Raw genomic sequence first — 22,995 nt, 5'->3', positions numbered from 1 at the left:
AGGTCAGGCATAGTTGGTGTTTAGCTAAAGTATCAGCTGGACAGCTGGTGGAGGGAAAACCAATGTTAACAGGCAACTTGTTAATTTGTTTCTGCAAGTCAGCACTATATTAATATTGACAAAATATCATTTGGGAAAAACTGTTCCATAAAAGCTGCTAAGTTTAGGGTGAAAGTTAAAAAAGATCCTGAAATCCAGTATTTGTTTTTTTTTCTTTTTGTATAATTTTTTCTGCAGATGAGAGGTAGCACTGCCCATTCTGTGCAATTGTTACAGGTTCTCTGGAGCATTTTTGTTTTTCTGAAGGTGGCGGTGATTTGCCTGAACCACTTTCTTTTTTTTTTTCTTTTTTTTTTAGGGATTTGCTTTAATTTTTTTGAGTGCATTGCTAGAGGTGGTCCTGTTTCATTGCTAGAGGTATTTCTGTTTCATTCCAGAGTTGGCTTATGTAGTGGAAGAACTAAAAGATAAAATAAGTGGGATACTGGAAATCGTTGTCTCTTTTCCCATAATTGTATTTGCTGATATTTTTTTTTATTTTTTTTTTTCTGAAATGTCAATACACTCGAAAGAATGAAAAGCCTGGGAGTTGTCATAGTTTTCAGCGAGATGTATCTTTACACGAGTTCCTTTTGCCATCGACAGTAGTAACAGTTTGCTTTTGAATGTAGAATTACATTCAGAAGCATTTGACATCTTTTGTCAGCAGAGTGTTGTTGGTTTGGATAGCATTATATTGTGTGGCTGCAAGTAGCATTTTGTTGCTCTTCATTCCAGACAAATTAGAAATATTTTTTGTTTTTTCTTTTTAGGATAAAAGTATAGATATTTATGTTGCAGTGTTCAATTGCAGTAAGTGTTAAGCAGAAACATTCTTTCAGATCTTTAAAGCAGAAAAAGGTACTCAAATTAAGCTGTATGTCCTGTAGGAATTTGAGTTTACATACCTCCTGTTACAAATTTTATCAGAATTTGTCTAATACCAAGCTACTGCTGAAAATGCCCATCCTATTCTGAGTTACTGTCAGTAGAAACTTTTAATATTGTGAGCTACATGGCAAAGTGTGTGCCAGGTTAGAATAAAATATCAGGTACACCTGGATAATCTACATAATAGAAAAACATTGGTTATCTCCCTCCATGTCACCAGCAAAGGCTTCTCTCTCTTCATTCTCCTCCACTTTGTCTTCGCAAGGGTTTAATATCAGTGCAGTATTTCTTTGTCAGAGTGTAGCATTTAATTTTCTTTGTCTCTATCTCTTCGAGTAGGATTAGATCAGTGACTTTAAATTTCCTTCCTTGTGACTCTTAATTTTGCTTCTGGAAGCTTCACCTTGAGCTACCTTCAGTTTTCACTAGGTGGTGGGCCTTGGAAAAATCTTCATGTTCAGGTTGCCTGAAGAAGATTCTTCTGTTTTCACCTTTCTTTTTACAATGTCTTGGATTTTTTTTTCCATGGTTGCCTGATTTGAATGGTGAAAAACAATCATCCTTGTAGAGTAGGTACCTGAAATGCTAGATACACTTCTTTAAAGCAAATTGACAAGTCTGGCATGTCATTCATTTTTCGTTTTTCTTTTCATTCTTGCTTCTGCTCCAAGAATGACATTTTAGTGTGGTGCCCTACATTTTGGCTGTTCTGTTTGGCTCTTTTTTTCCCCTGTTAGCAGGGCTGCTTTCCACTTGTTTGCCATGCAGTGAAGGCCGCTTCTGTGGGGAGAAATGAGGTTCCTGCTTCACATTCCAGTACTGCTTCTACTTGCCAGGTTTCTCTCATGAACTGCAGTAATTCCTACAGATTAAGTTCCTGAAGTTGCCCTCCAGACTCTGGCACCAGCAGTCTGGGAAAAACTGAGGTGGTCAGCAACACAGAAACAGTACTGAACTGCATACCCTCAGTACTGCAGCTCCATCTCTTCTTTGTGTTGGTGTCCTGTTTTGAAATTGCCCTTTTTCATAGAATCATAGAACAGTTTGGGTCAAAAGGGACCTTAAAGCTCATCCAGTTCCAACCCCCTGCCATGGGCAGGAACACCTTCCACTAGACCAAGTTGTTCAAAACCCCATCCAGCCTGGTCTTGAACACTGCCAGAGATGGGGCAGCCACAGCTTCTCTGGGCAACCTGTGCCAGTGTCTTACCACTCTCACAGTAAAGAATTTATTCCTTATATTTAATCTCAGCCTACCCTCTTTCAACTTAAAGTCATTCACCCTTGTCTTGTTACTACATGCCCTTTTAAAAAGTTTCTCCAGCTTTTTTGCGGGCCCCCTTTAGGTACTTGAAGCTGTTCTAAGGCCTCCCCAAAGCCTTCTCTTTTCCAGGCTGAACATCTTTGTGGCCCTCCTCTGGACTTCCTCCATCAAGTCTGTGTCCTTCTTATGTCGGAGGGCCCAGAGCTGAACGCACTGCACCAGGTGGGGGTCTCATGAGAGCAGAGTAGGTGGGGAAAATCACCTCCCTTGACCCGTTGGTCACATTTCTTCTGATGCAGCCCAGGACATGGTTGGCTTCCTTGGCTGCAGACTCACATTGCCAGATCATGTTTTTCTTTTCCTCAGCCAACACCCCCAAGTCCTTCTCCCAAAGGCTGATTCCAGTCCATCCTCCCATGCTGTATTTGTTCTTGAGATTGTCCTGACCCAGGCACAAGACCTTGCACTTGTACTTGTTGAACTTTGAGGTTTGCACAGGCCCACCTCTTAAGCATATCAGGGTCCCTCTGGATGGCATTCCTTCCCTCCAATGTGTTGAACATACCACACAGCTTGGTGCGACTGGCAAACTCGCTGAGAGTGCACTTGATCCCAGTGTCTGTGTCACCCACAAAGATATTAAACAGTGCTGATCCCAGTAGGGTGCAGTTGTTGTGAGGGCTGGGTTGTTTTATGTGACACATGAAGCCAGGAATCCTTCTGAATGATACATAAATATGTCTTTGCCTTTTCTTCCCCACCCCATTTCAAATTTGTGGGTGTTCTGTATTGTTGCCAGGCTGAAGTTTAGGCTCCTTTCATAGTGCTTGTTCTGGTTTGACACCCCTTTATAAGGGCTCTGTTAAATTGAAATCTCATTTATTTATTTGGAACGATAATTAAAGGTTTTACCTCTATCTGCGTACTTCCAGCTCTCCTTGTTGTTTTCCAGCTTCTTCCTTGTTCTTCTTGAGGGTGGAAGTGACAGTTGCTTTCTTGTCGTCCTTGGGAACCTCCCCTGATCACTGTGACTTTTTAAATATTATGGAGTTTCTGACTGGACTCAAGAAAAATTGTTCTACAGTGAGAACAATCACCCATTGGAATAATCTCTGCAGGGAAGTAATTTTTCCAACACCGAATAATTTTAAGATTCGGCTGGACAAGGGTGCTGGGATATCTAGTCTAGGTCATGCTTTGCCTCGAAAGGTTGGACCAGATGATCCTTAAGGTCCCTTCCACCCTAGTACTCTATGATTCTAACATTTTATGATTGATTAACCTGGCAATAATACCCTGTAGTTTCTTTAGCACTTGTGGGTGCATCCCATTGACTTGTACACATCTGCTTTGTCTAAATGTTCCCTAACTTCATTCTCTTCCACCTGATACTGATCAAGTTTATATACCATACATAAAGATTAACACTGGATTTATGCTATGGTGGAGCTAAATCACCTGGAGGATGTAATGGTGAGTTTTGGTGTAGCCAGCAGGAGAACAACGGTATCCTAAAATAACAAAAGTGTATTGGTATTGCTGAAATGTTGATCACGGCTGATTGGTATTGGTATTGCTGAAATGTTGATCAAAGGTTGATTCTGGAAGGCATAGACAGCAACAGGGGCTTCTTGTCATCTGAATGTGTACTTCTGAACAGTTTGTTCAACCAAACACAGCTAGGGATTTTATGCTAAGTAGTGTTAGATATCTACAGTTTAAGCACTGTTAGGATTTTGACAGAATAGACCCCACTGTTAATTTGTACTTGTGCGTCACTTGCCTGGTGTCAAATAGATAAATACAAAACTAGCAACACAAAAACTGTGTACTCATCTAGCTGGTGATGGAAGACTTCTCATCCATACCCTAGCTTGTTTCTGGCTTCTCTGTGCATGTTGAGTGCTTGTTATCCTCTTGATCTTTGCCAAACATGTTCACATCTAGTAGTTCACACTTTTGCAAAATGTATTATTGGTTGTTTTATGAAGTTGTGGGGGTTTTGAGAGCTTTGGGTTGTGTGGGGATTTTTTTTTAATCTCAAACTTACTAGTGATAGCTGCTGTGATATTGGTAGCAGATTGGATAGGAGTGGGCCTGGAAATTTCAATTTGGGGTAAAGAAAAGTTTTTAGATATTGCATCTGTCCTTGAGATGTTACTGCTTAGTGAGGAACACAGCAGACTTTACAAATTCTCTACTGTTTATTTTTGTTACCTATTTTGTAGGAGCTTTATGTGTAAGCACTGATTGAAATGACATGAATTTCAGTGTGAATTAGATCAGAATTACTGATATTTTCAATAGTTTTATAATAATTTATAATCTGGTTAGAATGCAGGTGATAGATGCAGTCAGTAAACCCCATGGGAGTTCTGCTTCTGCCTTTGCTATACTTATTTATTTATTTATGGCAGTAAACATATTAAGCAGCTAAAACTCTGAAGGAATAAGCTGGATGCCGTGACAAAGATATGTGTTAGTTTTATTGCTAGTAGTGCTTCAGACCTTTCCAGAAAGGTACCAAATGAAATTGTCTGGATGCTTCCAGCCATCTTGTACATGATGTGCCATAGCTACAACTGAAGGATTAAAATGCAAAGAGATCTTTTATTTATTTTACAGATCACCTGCAAGAACAACCTCTGCTTATTATGACATATTGAGGGGGAGTTTACAGTTTGCTACATTTTCTCTGAATAATTCTCAATATGATATAACAAAAACTTAATTCTAAAGTACTTTAAAACCAGTGGGTGTAAATATAGTTACATTTCTGTTTCCTGTTTGAATTCATTATTTTAATCCCTGTCAGATTCGTATTTGTGGCAGTAAAGTACCCTGCGTGGCAAGTGCTGAGAAAACATTTATAAAAACCTTTGCCAAAGAAATCTATTTAGACGACAGTGACTTTACTGTTGAGAATCTTCATGTGTTTATGGAAAAAACCATGCTAGTAAAGCAAGTCTGATTTGTAGATTTTGTTGCTCAAATACCCAAGTTACTTAATAACTCTAATACATGAGATAGAGTAGTACAGCAGTTCTGTTGATATGTTGGCAAAGAAGCAAACATGACTGGTCTTTACCATCTGTTTATAATGCTATATAAAGAAGACCTTACTGGTTGCTATGGAAACCAGCATTTCCAAAACCACAAGTGTTTGCTTAAAATCTCGAGCTTTCTAAAATCTTGTCTTTTCTGGGGGAAAAATAATTGAAAATCTCTAAAGTTTTCCAGGTATATTTGTTTTTTCCTAGCAGTTGCTCTGATGTAAAATGCTTTCAGTATTTTGTACTATATCCTCTTTCAGAACTTCATAAATTTAAAGCATGCCACTGGTAACTTAGTGAATTTAGATGCTTAGCAATGATCCAGGAAAAGAAGGGCAGATATTTTGGGGGTTTTACATTCATCTTTGTAAAAGGAAGTTTTCTTGTTCAGGCACACAAGGCTGACTGTGCTATTGACACAGTGGAGTGAGAACTATGGATTTTGGGTGGAGGTCACATTAAAAATACTCTTGCCCGAGTAAAAACCCAGATTAATTTTAATTATCAGAGTCTACTACCTGAGTCTGACTGAAAAGAGACTCTCTAGAATCAGTAATTTAGAGGAAAAACTCAAATGAAGGTAATATTGGTAAGAGTTACGGTCTAGGCTTGGCTGTATTCTCTACTGTTGGCTTAATTTTTTTTTTTTAATAAACCATTGAAAAACCCTCAGTGTACAGTATTTAGATGCATGTACATTTGTCATAGTATGTAGGAGTATTTATAATTCTTTCCATTTGTGACCATACATACATATCGCTGCCTTGCATTCTGTCCTAATTCCCCACTGGGTTTTAAGGTGTTTTTTCCCTCTGCTGGTTTACAAAAGGCTTCTGCTCTCTGTATCCACTGAACTCCAGTAGGTAGTGACACATGTAGAGATGCTGCATTTTGACTAATGGTGCTGGTTGTTTTTAAGCCACTTAAAACCATTTCTGTTTAAAAGGAAGATTTGTATTTACAGAACTTTTGGTGTGTATTTGGCTTAAACTGCTTATTTTAAGTGAGAACAATCCACTGAAGCATAGAATTTGGACCTCTTTTTCACTACTAATAAAGAGCCTTCAGTGTTTTTAAGGAGTAAATATTTGTAATTCAGAATTCATCTGAATAATGCTGAAGATCAGTTAAGTTGTTATTTAGAAATATTGTTGAGTATGTAATTTTGTTTCATCCGTTTGTAAAACATGCTGCGAGCATTTTCAGTGTGAGATAATGGCCAGGAGTTGACCTATTTCATTGTTCCATTTCCCAAGTAGAGTTTATTTAATGCAAAATACGTTTTTATGACAGACTTTACAATCACAATATTGCCAAAGTGACACTGGACCTCCAGAGGTGTCTGAATTCATTAGCCTTGTGAAGCTAATCTTAGTTCTGTCATTCACAGAACTCTTCCAAAATAGTTGTATTGCTTTTCACTTAGCAGAATATTCCTGTGTCTGAGAGAGCCTGTTTTCAAAAAGGTAGTCTTGTGCTAGAGCAGACCTCTCGATATTAGTTGGCAGTGGGGTGCTAGACCTCCCAGAAAGTTTAAATAAAGTAAATATTGATGGAGAAATCAGACACACAAAAATTAGGCTTCTGTCTAAGTATTTGTGGTTAGAAAAATAAGGGTGCCAGACCTGCAAGCTACTGCTGGTCAGGGTAATTGCACTCAGACATTAACTGCATTTTTTGGTATTAGCTTGCCTGCTATCCACATCACATTCCAAGATCAAGCAAACACTGACCAGGAAAAACAGCAGAGACTGACAGTTGGTTTAAAAATATGTTTTGGTGGTTTGTTTTCTGTGTGGTGTCTTTAGTGTCATCCTTAAGGTAGTCTCTTTTGCCTTGCTCCTACCACTCAGAAGATCTGATGGGTGGAGGGTAGAATTATTTAAAATATTTTTTTCCTGAATAATCAATATATTTGAGATGTCTGATTATAGCTGCCCTTTATTTGTATAGTGATTTTTTTTTTTTTTTTTTTTTCCCATGTCCATAGCTGTTTCAAGATCTTAAATGACCATGCAACCTAAAATGACTTCTTTTGAAGCTCTATTTGCAAACTGTTGCTGTGCATCTTCATTCAAATGGAAAAGCTGGTGGTTCTCTTCTTACCAAGCGAAACTTTTTCTTCTTAATTCTCAGCTGGTCATAAATTTTGCAGAAAAATGGGAGATTAGAATGGTTTTCTTTGTTGTTTCTTTTAACAGAAGCTACTCCAATTGATTCTAGAGGTAATATGTCCTAAAGGAAATACATCAAAAAGCTTGTAAAATAATACACAAATATGTAACTGATCTTTGTCGCAATGATTCAAATAACCTCTGCCTTTAGGAAACCCATTAGACCTACTAGCAGTGAATAGTAGACTGACAAGAGTGTCTAAACAGGGTTACACAGGCTGCAGGGAAAACAGGTTTGGTTTTTCTTCTTTCAAGAATTTGAAGGGCAGTATTGATTTCTAGGAGCTGTAAATGCTGAAGTACAATGAACCAAGGCCAAGTATATTGCTTTGCACCTGCCCAAAACCCTGTAGGTTCTTAAACTTCGTCTTTATGATGAGATTTCATGTTTTTGGTATCATGCCCATTTGAATCTCCACAATTTTATTTAACCTTCTGCCTTCTATAGTTGCCTAGAATGGCCTGTCTTTTGTTATCACTGCTATGTTTAAAAGGTGTTTGGAATTTTCTTCCTGAAATCAGTACAATATGTAGGATGTATACTAAAGCTGAAAGAAATAGGTACGTGTAGCAGCTAGAAATCCTTCAGAAAGTTATGTCCTAAGACTTCCTCTTGCGGTAAATTAGTCCTGGGAACGACGCCATTGACCCCAAGGTCTGTGCACCTGCTGTCATTCTAAGCATAGTTTTCCTCACTCATAGTCTCTCAAAAATCACATTTAATAAGTAACGGAGCGATGAAATTTTGCGTGGAATTTTTCACCTTTAGTTAAGAAATGTTTCTCCTTGTAAGCAAAACCTGTGAAGACTGAACAGCCATTTTCTCTTCTAATGGAGTCACTCAGGTTGGAAAGAACCTTCGAAGCTCCCCTTAGGACCTTCCTGTTCTAGAAGGTATGTTCCTGCAAACTTCCTCCAGGATAAAGCAACCAAGACCTTATTAGTTAGGTTTCTATTCAGTTTGTGAAGAATATATTTGATATTTTAAAGACACACCTTATATGGATTTCTGAAACACCTGAATACCTAAATTTCATACAGGCTGTATTTTAAGTGTATGTTGAGTGATCTTTACTCACTCTCCCTAGCTGAGTAGGCGTCTGCAATTTCATAAATACAAGGAAAGTTACCCGAATCTATACAGTTCTTTGCACCCTGAAAAATGCTGCAGCTTTTTTGGAACTGTGAATTTTGAGGCCTGTTTTTCAAGTGAAAGCCTTGGTTGTAATTCATTGAGGATTCTTAAGACCAAGACCAGCCAAATGGAAGCAGAGATACGACATTGCCTATGTAAGTTATTCAGTAACTGCGCCTATAGAAGTGAGTAATTTTTAGGCAAGTGCTTTCTCGCTGGGCCACAACCATACTTCTTCTGCCTATGATTAAGTTACCATCTTGGCATGGTCTTGACTAACCAAGCATCACACTGTGCAATGGTCAAAGTTACTCAAAGGTTACTTTGTATCATAAGCAAAGGCCACACTGCTTAAAAATTGCCTTTTACTTATTTATTTATTTGGTTTTGGATGAAGAGCCAGTGCAGACAGGCTCACACCAGAGCCCTTTTTTTTTTTGCCAGTGAAATCTTGTGTTTCTTTGTGATCGGCTTCACAAAGCGAATGGGTTGAGACCTCTTGTTTGCTCAGAGGCAGACAGCAGGAGTGCTATTACAAAGACATCCCTTGTAACCTGCTACCTTCCTGCAAAGTGGAACAGAAACATCCACTCCCCCAGGCCTGGCCAGACCATTACTCAGATCTGCTCTTACTGGATAAACCCCTTTAATTACTAGATTGTTATATAACAGTAATGAGCCCCATCTCTATCACAACCCTGCTTTTGAGGTAACCCTGTTTTTGAGGTAAATTCCACCAACCCCAAAACTTATTTTTCATATGCGCCAGGCCCTTTAGCTGTCCAAGCCCAGGAATAAGTTTCTGAAATGCACATGTTCTTATCTGCAGTCTCCAGTGGGTGTTTGAGATGGCTCATGGGTTTCAGAGTATCCCTCCTTCTGTCATTTCCTGACAGCTGGATATTTAATTTAAATCCCATTTTTAAATTCTGTTACCCCCATTTGAAGTAACATTTTCTTCTCCCTTCCTTCTGAACCGTGATCAAAACTGTGTCATGACAAGGCAGATTCCCCTCTGCAGATCTGGCTGTGGACACTGGAATAGAACAGGGTTTTTAATATGATCTGAAGGTATGTTGTGCAGAAGTCCAAGTATATATTGCATATGTACTTGAAACTCGAGTAGCAGGTGAAAATAAGTCACTGTAGGCTGCTGTTAGCATACACCAAATACATAAAGTTGAATGCTCTGAGTATGTAAATGTATGCATGTTTGAGTATGGTCCTATGGTAATATAGTGAATCCTGTGATTCAGAGAAGTGCATCTATAATACAGTGGTTTAACATCCATTTAAAAAATGAGTATGTTGGAGACTATTCTCTTATTTACTTCTGACAAGTCATTAATAAAGCTAATGGGATAAAAGCCCTGAGGCTTGTAGAACTCTTGCATTTCTAATGATGAACAATCTTGCTGAATAGTTCCATGTGTTACTGCTAGTTGCTAGATATAGATTTGTGAGTTATAATTAATTTTAAAAAGGTGGAGTGTTTGGGTTTTGGTTTGGGGTTTGTTTTTTTTTTCAGTTTTTGGTTTGGTTTATTTTTTTTTATTTACCTGCAAAAGTAACCATGACTGCATCCTGATAACTCTTCTGTATTGAGCAAAAGAGATGTTATTTTCCCTGAGGAGTTATGGATTTAAATCTGTGTTTATATTGTCACATCAGGATTGTCAGTTTGAATAGAGGGGTTTCTTTTTCAGAACAGCCTAAAACTAGCCTGTGTTTTCAATGGCATTATTCTAGGCTTATAAATCTTCATCAACATAATTGATTTTGGTTGGCTTACAGACTTTCCCAGCTGCTTTTTATTAGAGCTGTGTGAAAAGGTGATTTTTCCCCTCCTTTTGTTTGACATCTGAAGTGGGAAGGTAGAAAAATGGCTGATCACCAGCCCATATTTCTCCCTGTTTTCTTTCCGTTTGTAACTGAACAGAGCTCATATATGACCCAAAATAAGATGATTGGTTTTTGTCAGTGGGACACCTTCAATAAAATGCATGGAAAGGAAAGGCAAAATCACCAGAGGATGTGAGGAGGACGGGTCTGTTCACTTAAGCTGCTACCAGCAGGCCAGTGGCTAGAGGATGCACATGGGCAATGACAGAGGGACTCCACTGGCTTGCTGGGGTAACTGATGAAAGCTGTAAATCCCACAGCTCTTTGCTTCTGTCATGAGCAGGACATTTGGGAGATACTAAAAACACTTGGCTAAACATTTAACAACCCCTCTCTGACACTTCCAAAATATCTTACAATGTCCATTTTATGGGAAATTTGTTTTCTGTTTTCTTAGTGGTTACATCTCAACTAGCACTACTATCTATAAGTGTGCCCTCTTCTGCTACACCTACTTGCAGTCAGTTGACTTCACAGTTGCTTGTGCTTTGTCATTTTAACACCCATGAAATTTCCCCCATGTCCATCTCTCCCTTACAGTAACTGTTGTATTTGCTGTGTTTCTTCTCTATTGTTTATTTTCGGAGTTTAATTTAATGGGAAAAAAAAAAGCAACAAAAAAAACCTGTTAAGAACATTAGCTGTGTTTTGTAAAACAAAATGAAATCTTAAATTACTGATGGAGTTAAACCTGACATTTATTGGAGGTTGATATTTTAACTGTGAAGTCTGCTGAAGTGGCTGCACATGTGGAAAAATACACAAAGCATCAAAATGCTCATGTTTGCTTGATTTATTCTCTGTAGCAGACGGACCTTGGTAGTAGGAGGTGTAATTTGCAGCACATTAGCTATCAGCCAGTGTCATTGCTTGAGTGGGTGGTGTGAGTCTCTTGTGCCTGTACAGTGTCATAGTACGCATGTTCAGAGTTAGAAGTGTCCCCTGTGCTGCAAGATGATTTTTTTCTGTGAACGCTGTTCTGTACTTAAAACTGTGAATCTGCTAGTTTTCAAATGGGTTGTTCTGTCACATGGATAATATCTAGAGTACATGCTCTCTCCCCTCTTGTTATTTTTTAAAAAATAATCTTTTGCAAAACTGAATTGTAGAATTGTTTGACTTTCCTACCTTTTTTGGCATGCAGTCCCCTGAGGATGATGTAGTTTGCAAGATGCTCAGCCTGTAACTCGGAACGGCAAAATTGTGCTAATACTACTTTTTTGGGTACCCTAGGCATGTACTTGTGGTGTTTAGCAGAGGTTTTCCAAAAGAGTGTCAGCTTGATGCATCTTTTTCTGTGTGCACAATTTCACTTGGGTTGGTTTTAGTTCACTTTTTTCCCTAGAGGCACCTGTGTCCTGTCACATACCCATCAAGACTAATTGCACCATCTGGAAGACTTTTGGGTAGCTGCTACTTGTGCAGAATATCTCTTGGGAGCTTAATTCAGAATGTGAATGTGACCCCTGAAGCCATGTCAAGTAGCTGCAGTAGTTTCTAGTGACTAAAGGATGATCACAGTAGGCTTTGTTTCAAGTCTAATGCTGTTTGCTTTAGTGTGGATATGTTACATGTCAGTAACACAACTTCAGTCATGTTTTGAATGGAGTTAGACTTTGACTACTGGTTTGGTAATTCATAGAAAATCCTTTCTAAAATTACATCCGAACCATATGTAACATATAGGCTATATGATTAGGTGTAGAAATGATATACATGCTTCTCCTTATTATTACACTATCTGATTTTTATGTCCTGTTCTTCCCTCCCACCCACAGCTGCACTTCTCATTAATAATTTTCTGCTAAGAATGGAAGGCATTCCTTGCTAGTGGTGTCTCAAGCCCCCTGAACTGCTCTTGAACACTTGTTCTTACTATTGCTATGAAACTGTTTTGAGTATATTCAGCACAGGTAATTTTCTTCTGTTCCTCCCCCAGTCTGAAGCAGGTAAAAGTACTGTAGTGCTTCACTTCTAGTGGTGTCTGTTTAGGCAGTGGCTTATTTTAAGCCAGTGCTTTATGATCCTGTGGTGAACACCTTTCTTCTCTGCCTCTGTAATAGTTTGTGTCTTGGCAAGCTGTAGAGCACCAGACATGAAAAACCAAAGTGTCCTGATTGTTAAAAGTATCACCCATAATTTGCTACATTTTCGTTTCTTTCTTAAGAAAAAAAGTGTTATTCAATTCTCAAAGGATCATACATTTAATAAGGTGCTTTCCTTTTACCAGCATACGTATGTAGAAAAAAGCAACTTTTTTCCAAAAACCACTGTTCTTTAAAAATAATGGAATTGTAAATAGTGTTGAAGAAATACATTTGTACATAGTTGCATCATCTGCATAACCTATGTGGTTGCGAGTAATGTGGTCAACTGAAGTTCAAGCCAGAGAAGTACTTACACCACCACAAACAATTAGGAATTCTATATACAGGATGTACACACGCTACATATTATTCATTATATTTTTTTTTTTTTCCTGTGTAGTTTGATGTTCACTGTGGCTCTGACTTTAGAAATCTGTGTCGAGTTTTCAGTGTTTAACTGTTTTGGCTACGTTCTGTTAACTGTAGATTGGAACATGGTAAGAAAAGAACTATTTATTTCTCTACTTGGTGAGAATAAAGGTATGCAAGTTATAAATTCACAATATGATGAAGGCAAGCAGCTGTCCCCTCCTCAAATTCCCTCACTATATGTACCTCATAAAAAGAATAAAGGTTCCCATTGTAGGACTGCAGTGTGTGCTCTTGGGAAGAGACCTGAGCTGTGCAAACTTTCCTAGGCTTGAGTGGTTGGGAAGTACTGGGGGACTGATCTTCAAGAAATCACTTCTGCTTAGGGAAGTGAGCCCTTATATATAGCATCTTCCTTTCACTGTTTTTTAGGCTGGTTTAGTCAGGATTGTTGCTGGGGTTTGGTGTTTTTGTTTGGATGTTTTGTTTGTTTGGTTTTGGGTTTTTTCTGTTTGTTTGGTTTGGCTTTTTTTAAAGGCTCTTTGAGGATCAAAGAAGTGGGATCTGGTGGCTCTGTGGTTTCTCCTCAAGAACTTGAGCCTTAACTAAAGTGCTAAAACCTGTGCTGAATGTCTTCCACTAAAATATTGATCACCCATGTTCTCCTAATTTTCAGAAACATATTAATCAGTTTATTTTAACATAGCTAGCAAGGTAATGTGTTAATTGCTTTTTGCATTTTAGTGCTTTGTTGAGAGTCTAATGCTTAATTGCATTATTGTAGATTAAGATTGGTGGCTGGTGCTTGCTTTTGGCTAAATTTCAGCTTTGTCTGTGTATGTTGGTATCCACTTAGTTCTTAGAACCTCAGCTTAGTTCAGCCCAACTCTATAACTGTCTGAAGCCATATACACTTACACTCTTTCTTGGAACTTCAGCAGAACTTGGTACTTTCTCTACCAAGTAAGTGGAGAGCATTTTGCTGGAGTCTGGCATGCTGTGCTACTGGGCTTACATGTCACACCTAACTTGTCCTGGGTGAGCATCCTGATAGTCTGCAGGTGAAGCAAATAGGGTGTGGGCAAGAAGTCATGGCCTTGTTTGGCTAATTAGACCCTCCCAGGGCTACAAATGTGAGTTGTAGAAAGCCACGCTGGCCTCCTCTTAATGTTAATTGCTAGTGGCATTTGTAGGATGTAGCTGCACAGAGTCTGAGCTCAGGGCTTCTGTGAAGAAGGAAGTATCCACTTCAAATCAATGCAGGTGTGAAGATCAAGCTCAGTAGCTCTCTAGCTCCAGTTCAAGCTCAGTAGCTGTCTAGCACCAGTTCCCTAGGTGGACCCTACCATTGTTCTCCTAGAGCATATAGTTTGGACCTTTTTCCTGTCACTGTAGAACAGGCTGTAAAGACTCAAGAAAAAAAGTCAAGATTTTATTTGCAGTAGCAGAGGAACTTTCACACAGAAGGGAGCCATTTAAATTATGACTTGTTAATGTTTATGTGTCCATGTAAATGAAATAGTATACTGAAGGTATTCTTGCCTTGTAAAGTGGTGTAGATGTAATGAAAAAATCCAGATGAAATTTTAGGTTGCATCCACTGTTTTCTTTATTGAAACACTTCCAAGATCAACATCTTAAATTTTAATTCAGATGTTGCAAAGACAGTTCTGTTTTGATTTCCTTCAAAATTATACTCTGGAATAAAATGAGTTGAAGTGCTTGGTAATCTGTGATGTAGTTCTTTATATGATTTATTTTAACAAATAATTTCTATTATATCAGAGATAAGGGCTCTTATTTATTGGAAATAAGTTTAGAAATTTAATAGCATCTGGAATGTGTCGTCTCCTCTTCTAGTGATTTAGCCTAATCGATGAACATGTGAACTAGAAAGCATTTGACAAAGACAGAAAGAATGCAATTGGAGACATTACAGTCAAAAAGGAAAACTAAGCTTGCTTTGAAATAAGTTGATTTCTGAGGTGGTGTACCTAAGTGGTCATTTAGAATTGCTTTCAACAGATACATATTTGGTGGCAGTTTCTTTTTGACTCCAAATTTACACGTGCAGGATTTGAAACAGTTTTTTTGTTTAGGATTCATAGTTGTTGCTTATTTCCATGTAAATGTGAATATTAAAGAGTTGATGGAATGATGGCAGACTGAGGTCTGAGGTTTTTCTTTCCACTATGGTATGACCAGTGAAAGTAGATTGTGAAAACATGATTTTTTTTTTTTTCTGTCCTTTTTTTTAGGAGTTTTGTATATGATAGCCGAAATAACTTACAGATGCGAGGCTTGGTCGTATTGCTTATTTCCAAAGCTGCTGGACCCAGCACAGCAGACATCTCTTTCCAGCACAACATGGTCAGTGGAATTTATTCCAGGTATGTAGTAACATTTTTTAGCAAGATACACCAAAGTACATTTGATGGGCAACTTCATGGTAGTATCAAGGCATCTTAAGTTTCCTGCTCAGCCATTAAGGAAAATAAGTATTTACCTAATCACAAAACTTTGTTCCTCATGCTCTCCATGGTGAAAACTATTTCCTAATTTTTGTGTAGCTGTTATAATATCCATGCTTATATCTTAATTATGGCTTTGGGGCACAACCAGATAAAATATATTTGGGTCAAGATAGTTATTTGAAAATTTGGTAAGTGGTACTCACAATCAGAAAAGTAAAGATGCTAGAATATTTTCAGTTTGAGTTACTCCAGTGTTACTCAAGTACACGTACTCACTAGAAATTTCAGTCAGATTGCCCGTCTTGTGGAATACCAGTTGGTTTCACTGAGCATGTAGATTTTGCTGTAGACCTTTAGAAGGATATTTTCTCACAAAAAAAAAGCAGCTTAAATAAAGTCTTTACCTCCCACAATTTGCAACAGAATTACTGAGCTTACCGTTGAGGTTTCTCAGGTTCTCACTGAGGTAATTCAACTTCATTGAATTCCTGAATATTTTTTTTAGGCATTTAAACTAAATTACTTAATGCTAGTAACAGCAGAACTCAAAAGAGAGTGGCTGCTCTCCTTTGTGTGTTTGACAGCTAACTGTTCCACTGAGGTAATGAGTGAGATTTGGTTGAAAAATTGTAAAATTTGAATTTTTGAAATCGTTGTGAAAAATATTGAGTGTTGATTGGGTGGGAGAACAGTCAGTCATATTTCAGGCAATTGTATTTCTGACCACTGTGATGTATTAAATGAAGATGCACAAACTTAGTGAAGTGTTTGTATCCTCATTTGTTTTAGAAGTGCAGAGATAGCATTGTAAAATTGAAAGACCAAACAAAGATGTTAAAATGTATGTAGTGTCTTAAAATAACAGAGATGAAAAATGTGTGAATGGGTACAGACAGAAATAACAATAAGTAAGGAAAAAGATGAGGCTGCAAAAGAGGCTTGTTATGGAGGGCTCTGTTGTCCATTTAGCTGTTTAATTCCATTCTTGTTTTGTTTCATCCTTAATGTCCCTTTAGGGTTGTAAAGTTTTTATGTTTATATGCAAATGATGCTGTACGTAAGCATAATTCTAGTCAGTTATGGCACAGGAGGTATTTTAGTTTTTTTGGTAAATGATTAAAAAAGCTTATCTTAGGTATGTCTCATAGAAGGAGAGAAAAAGCATTATTTTTTGATAAGTAAATTCTTGAGTATGATAATTCTGACCCTGGAGGTAATGTTTGAGCATTTAAAGCTGCCATTGGGAAGGTGACTAGTGAAAGTATTCATTAAGGAGCAAATAAAACCTTGAATTAATAATGAGCCATTTGATGTAAATGGACATCATTGGAACTATGCCAGTTCAACCAGCTGAAAATCTAGCTTAATAATCTTAAATTTGAGCAAGTCAATAGCCATTATAATAACTAGTTCAGAGTTACAAAGGTACTCCAAAAATTAAGCACTTTTGAATATACACACACAGGTTCACTTAAGGTTCATTACTGTCTGCAAAAGTGATAGCCATGGAGTTATTATTTTAAATATATTTTCAATGACACTAAGTCTGTAGCATTGTGTAAATATGGGCAAACTGCTGCACACTAGGAGAATGCCAGTGTGTTGATTCGTTTTGTGCCATAGCGGGCATTTCTTGCCCTCTGCTGAGGTCATGATGGGCTTTGTCTTTGACTTTGGACTACTTTCTTTATCTAAGGTACTTTTTCAAATATGCTCTTAAACGTGAGTCTATTTTCGGATTTTGATTTCTCCATTGTATAAAACTAAGAGAACAGGCAGCTTGTAAAACTGTGATCTTAAAGGGCTTTTGTGATTGTTTTATGTATTATAAATAGTGTTCTACAAACTGCTTTCTCCTGAATAAGAGCAAAAGGACATTGTTTTCCATTAGTACATTTTTGTTTGCTCTCCTGGTTACGGTGTATATATTAGATGTATATATCAAAGGCAAAGTATATCCCTCAGTGATCTGAAGAAATATGCCTAATACTTTATTGTTCATATGTCTCCAGCTTTGAAAAGTATTTTTTGGGAACAGATTCTTAGAGATATTCAGCTCAGCTGTAAACTCTACAGCTCTTTTTGTTGCCATGCCATATAATTACTTCATCTTTATATGTAATATTTTTCTGGAAACACTAGTTCTGGCACTGTAATGAGCATCTTCATTGCCTGATACGTGATGTGAACGTTATGTTGTGGACTATTAGCTGGGATATGGCTCACTTGATTTTAGGGTACTTAGTAGTGATTAATTAATTGTATTCGTGAAATCTGAGCATGAGCTAATTTGTTCCAGTAGTTGTCAGCGATTGCACCAGCCCAGTCTTTCTTTTCCCACTGTTTATGTTGGAACCAGCTCTTGTGCTCTCTTTAAATATTCAGTCCACAGTGAATAGCCAGGTTACATCAGTTCACTATATCTGGTACTGCACTACATGTGCAATCTGTGACCAGGAGTATGTAACAGTATGATAATTATTTAACTTAAAAAAGCACAAAGAAACATGGTGGACTTTTTCATCCTGGAAACTGGTGTGTTCTGCATAACCTCTTCTCCCTGTTTTATGTTCCTAAATCACAATATAAGCAAGCAATACAATAACCACAATTAAAACAGAAAGACACCGAGAGCTGAATTTGGAATAGCACAAAAATGGGTTTTAATCCTATTCTCTGTTCTCTATATATGTCAGTTCATGGGACAATTGACCTATGTGTATAAAAATAGATTAGGTATTTGCTTAGCTGGCATCTGTGTTTTACTGGTACACAATGGAACAAAAATGATGCCTGCTACCAGAGAGCAATCTTTTCCAGAATAATGAGGATTACAATTTAGGTAGTTACAGGAATAGGGCTAATATAGTTATATGGTGCTGCCTCTGGCCAGCATTGCCTCCAGCTTTAGCACTTAATTTGCAGGAGACATGATCTGCCCACGTTAAACTGGGGGCGTGGGGGTCATTGTGTGCAAGAATATCGTAGTAACTGCTGGTTGCCTTATGAGCCATGCTGAAGATAAGGGGGGAAGTGTTGTAAAAGCCTGCTTGGCATGCTTTACTCTGTACAGCCACCTCACTATCAGGTTGCCAGCAATCTGGTTGTATTCCTGTTGGTGGGAAAAAGAACCTGGCTTTGCTTCCAGCTCAGCACCAGTGATCCCAAAAGAGGATGAAGTAGCTGGAGAGGGACTCTTCATTAGAGACTGCAGTGACAGGACAAGGGGTAATGGGTTAAAACTTAAACAGGGGAAGTTTAGGTTGGATATAAGAAGGAAATTCTTTCCTGTTAGGGTGGTGAGGCACTGGAATAGGTTGCCCAGGAAGGCTGTGAATGCTCCATTCCTGGCAGTGTTCAAGACCAGGTTGGACGAGGCCTTGGGTGATATGATTTAACGTAAGGTGTCCCTGCCCACGGCAGGGCGGTTGGAACTAGATGATCTTAAGGTCCTTTCCAATCCTAACGATTCAATGATTCTGTAATTCTATGATAAACAGTTCTATTTCGGCTGCTGGACAGACCTCCTAAAGTTGAAACTTTCTGCTGTTCTCTTAATCTTTAGGAAGGCATTTCTTTGGTTATGGAAGCATTGCAAATGTAATGATGAAGTGCAGCGCTCCCTACAGCATATGCATGTAGTATCATGTAAGGGTTGATGTCATTGCCTATACTCAAGCAAAGCATACATCCCGTATTCCCTTGAAACTCCTTCCTACTCCTGTGCCAAAGAGAAAGCAGAACTCACTTTTGGGTTTAGGTGGAATCTAAGTAATGATAATTTATCATGATAATAGTATTAGAGAACATCTTAGATGTGACACAAGATCCTAGAGTTTCATAAGAGGTTTTTTTCATAAGACCATTTCCTAACCGGTGATTACACTAGTCTGACACGCTCTTGCCTTCTCTCAGGACAAAAATCACTCAGATAGTCAAGTATGCAGCTTACTGGTTTTCTCCATTGCTGCTGGAAGTGAGGTTTTTAATTAAAGCTCCAGGATCATACTGCTTCTGAACACTTACAGCTTTATGCTTCATAATTGGAGCTAGATTCTTATAGTTGAAAATATCAAGACTGGCTTGGGTCCTTTCACTAAATACCCAAAAGGGGCATCTTTTTCTGTTCATGTCTGGCACTGCCAGATACTACTGGCTGGGGACTTGAGGAATCTCCTTGGCTTTATATTAAGTAATGAATTCCTGACATAGCCTCTGTTGCAGCTTAAAATGTAAGTAACATCAAAGAACAAAATTACACCATCTCTTCAGGCCTCAGTATCCTTGGCTCTAAAACAGCAAGTTATTTTCTTCTGTCTCATGGTTTGCCTGTTTTTTTTTTTTTCTTTTTTCTTTTTTTTTTTTCTTCTTTTTGCCATTAGTACCAATGTCAAAAATACCCTCTGGTGCTGGCATCCATTGAGTCAGCTCTGCAGATTTCCTTGGATGCTTGTCAGAGGCTTAAAAATCTGTATTTTTTTCAGTCAAATCTTCCAGGGTATTCATACTGGGGAATCCTATGGTTGTTGACAGGCGAAGACCTTTCTACTCTACCAAACTCAGCAAGTATGTGCCTATGTGTGGAATGGAATATGGAAAGTACTATTTGAGATCTGTACTAAAACTTGGTAAATCCAGCAAACAGATTTCTGGGTTGATATTATCAATACTGGCCTCTGTCCCTGCCTCTTCACTCACAGAATGTTGCAGCTGGCCTTTAAAGCTCCAGGAGTTACTCTCTTGCAAGATGAACATGCTTTCCTACAAGACAATGATACTCACTGGATAAACTTGTCTTTGAATTTCAGTTCTTCCTGCTACTTGAAAGAGTGGTGGTAATACTGTAGTGACAGTGATTATGAACATATATTCCTTTTACTTGATGTTTTAGAAACAATTTTGGAACCAGCATTCATGTTGCTTGCAACAAAATCCCAGTTTAGGTGGAAGATAGCAGTAGATGCCAATTCCTTGTTATGGTGGTGGATCTTTTGCTGATTGAATTCCAGTAGTAATTCTTAAGAGCCCTGGTTAACCTTTTTTGCAGACAGACACACACTGATCACACAGTTGGATTTCACATGGGCTTTGCCAAAGTCATCTTGTTCTCACCTTCTCTAAAGGAACATTGGTCTGCAACTTAAAGGTCTCCAAGAAATACCCCATCTCAACCAGAGGGTTTATTCATCTATTAGTTTCTTTTCCGCTGGAAGTTTTTTTGGTTGCAAAGCAGTCAGACAGGTAGGTGTCATTCTGAGCACAGAGGACATATTGCTCTGTCCCTTTGCAGCTCCATCTAGTTTATTCGCAGCTTTTCTAGATATTAAACCAAAGCTTTACCTTAATTTCCTTCCCCTGGATTCCAAAGAGCTTTCCACCATTTTCAGAGGAAGTACAACCTTTTGTTACCCTCTTTTCAGGGTAAACCAGATGCTGCTGATAGTACATCTGGGTTCTCAGGATAAGTCAAGTTGGAAGGGATCTCAGGTCTGTAGACCAATCTCCAGCAATGAGGTCAGACTCGTCTAGCTTTCTTCATGAAAGTCAGGTCTTTCAAGACCATAGTCTGCATATGGTGATAATCAGAATGTGTTTTAAACAGATGAATGAACTTTCTATGCCCTGTCTGTGGCCTCATGCTCTTTTTTTTTTTTTAATGCTGTAGTTGCTGTGCACTCATGAATATGTAGCTCACGAGAGGCCACACTGATTCTGGCATAATCTAGCCTGTTAGGTGTCCATAAGGTCATCTGAGAGATGAAATATCCAAAGAGCTTTCCATCCCAGATTTTCAGAATTAGTAACGTGGGCTGTGTCAACACTTATAGTGGGATCACAAGCTTAGAGGTCTTGTCTGTTTTAGGGATATGCCACCAAAAGTTGCTGTATATTAGTGGGGACACTAGGAATCTCTTCCATTTCTCATAGGTGACAGCTCGCCATCTGCAGCTCTATCTGTTCTTTCTCCAAAACCCATGCCATGGCAGGTGTAGCAGAGGTGATGCTGTGCTTGTTAGAGCAGTCTTTAATTGCTGTATGCATGAAAAACAATCAGGCTGCCTCCAGGGAATTGAAGCTATGTGACTGATGATCCTTGGACAACTTCAGTTTGTAAAGATAAATATGGACTAGCATAGTCAAAAGTGCAGAGGTTGTATAGTGGTTAATAGTATGTTTTGAGACTTGCAGTCTGCACAGATATACACAAATGAACATTGGTTTGTTGGTTTTACTTTTGCATGTGTCCTGGACTGCTGCTGAGCAGGGATTTTATGGTTGAGAGGAATCTGAAATGGCAATACTCTGTGTATTTAGTGTAACAGTGTATGAGGTGTGAGTACACCTGGAAAAAAAAATGTAAAAGGTGTTACACTTTGCGTGATAAACAGAATACTCCATGAGGATGCATACTTTGGGCTCTGCAATCCCTGAGAGCTCCAGATACTGGCAAGTAGTCTCTGTCCTGTCCTTGTGAATGCAACCTAACAGCTGAGAGATGGTAATGCTGATCTTGAATCAGCAGACTGTCAAATCTCCAGTTGGACCAGATGACTATAATAACGAAGGGCTACCTTCTTGTTTAGGAGCAGGTAAATGTTACCCTGCAAAGGAGGTCTTTTACTGTGCAGGCTGTACCTTCACTTGCTCACCTCACCAGTAAAATTTTGCCAGCAAATTCTTTCTACTGTAGACTAGCTTAAAGGTGTTTGTAATTTTTAGTAATCATTTAAATGCTTTCCAACTGAAATGTGTCTCCAAAAGCTCTATTTGATTAATTAATAATTCCACACAAAGCATCAGATAGTCTCCCTTTAAAAGGAAGAAAGGAAAATGCAAATCCATTACAAAGCCTCTTGGCTAATAAGCCATGGCAAACGTGTAGATTTTGGTGAAGGTGAGATTAATTGTCTTGTAACAGTGTAAGCGGCACTTAGAGGTTGCCTTGACCTCTTTGCTACTAAATGTTATAAAAGCCTTCTTTCTGGCTTTCATGGTGTAGGTTTATCTGCTGGAAAGTTATTGTAAAAGATGAAATAAAATCAGATGAAATAAAATCAAAGAATGACCATGGAAATTATTTTGTTTCCTACACAAAGAGTATGTGACTTTTCACCTCATCTTCAGGCCTTGCCCTTCTTTCTGTTTCCATAATCTGAACTGTACAGTGTAGTAACTTGGGGGACTGTATTTGACTGTTTCTTACGTTTGTATTTTGAAGTAAATAAATTATGCCTAACTCTGTCAAGGACTCCTGTTATGTGAAGGGTGCTTCCATATTTGTAAAAAGGTAGAGTTTGGTGGTTTTTTTTCTGTTTGTTTTGTTGTTTGGGTTTTTCTTTGTTTGGTTTTCCATTACTATTTGTCTGAGTTTGTCAGTAATGGAAAACTGAATTAGGTTACCCTGACCTGGTGCATTGCAAAGGGAGTGGCTGTCAGGAGAGTCATGCTGCATTGTATCTCTTCCCATCAGTCATGTAAGTCATGATAGAACATCTTTAAACTCCAAGAAGGCAGAGCATTTTTTTCTTTTGTCTGGTGTAAGTATTGAAACTGTGAGTGTTAGTGCAGAATAGCTGTTGCACTTTAAATTCACATTGGCTTATTGC

At 38.3% G+C, this 22,995-nt stretch overlaps 1 protein-coding gene across 3 annotated transcripts in view; it reads left to right on the top strand.

Moving 5' to 3' along the window:
- Positions 1 to 22,995, top strand: part of PDSS2 (decaprenyl diphosphate synthase subunit 2) — a 121,191-nt gene that overhangs the window by 33,013 nt on the left and 65,183 nt on the right. For 2 of the 3 annotated variants that reach the window (XM_062624868.1, XM_062624851.1), the window contains exon 2: positions 15,173 to 15,304. The exons of the other annotated variant lie outside the window; for it this stretch is intronic. In XM_062624868.1, the coding sequence (XP_062480852.1) occupies positions 15,173 to 15,304 (132 nt within the window). The remainder of the gene's footprint in view (positions 1 to 15,172; positions 15,305 to 22,995) is intronic. 3 annotated transcript variants of the gene reach the window in all.

This window comes from Pezoporus occidentalis, unplaced genomic scaffold (genome assembly GCF_034315485.1).
Source record: "Pezoporus occidentalis ecotype Australia unplaced genomic scaffold, CSIRO_AGI_Poc_V1 ctg109, whole genome shotgun sequence".
Lineage (NCBI taxonomy): Eukaryota > Metazoa > Chordata > Aves > Psittaciformes > Psittacidae > Pezoporus > Pezoporus occidentalis.
The sequence above is the reverse complement of the archived record's forward strand: the minus strand, read 5'-3'. Positions and strand labels throughout refer to the sequence as shown.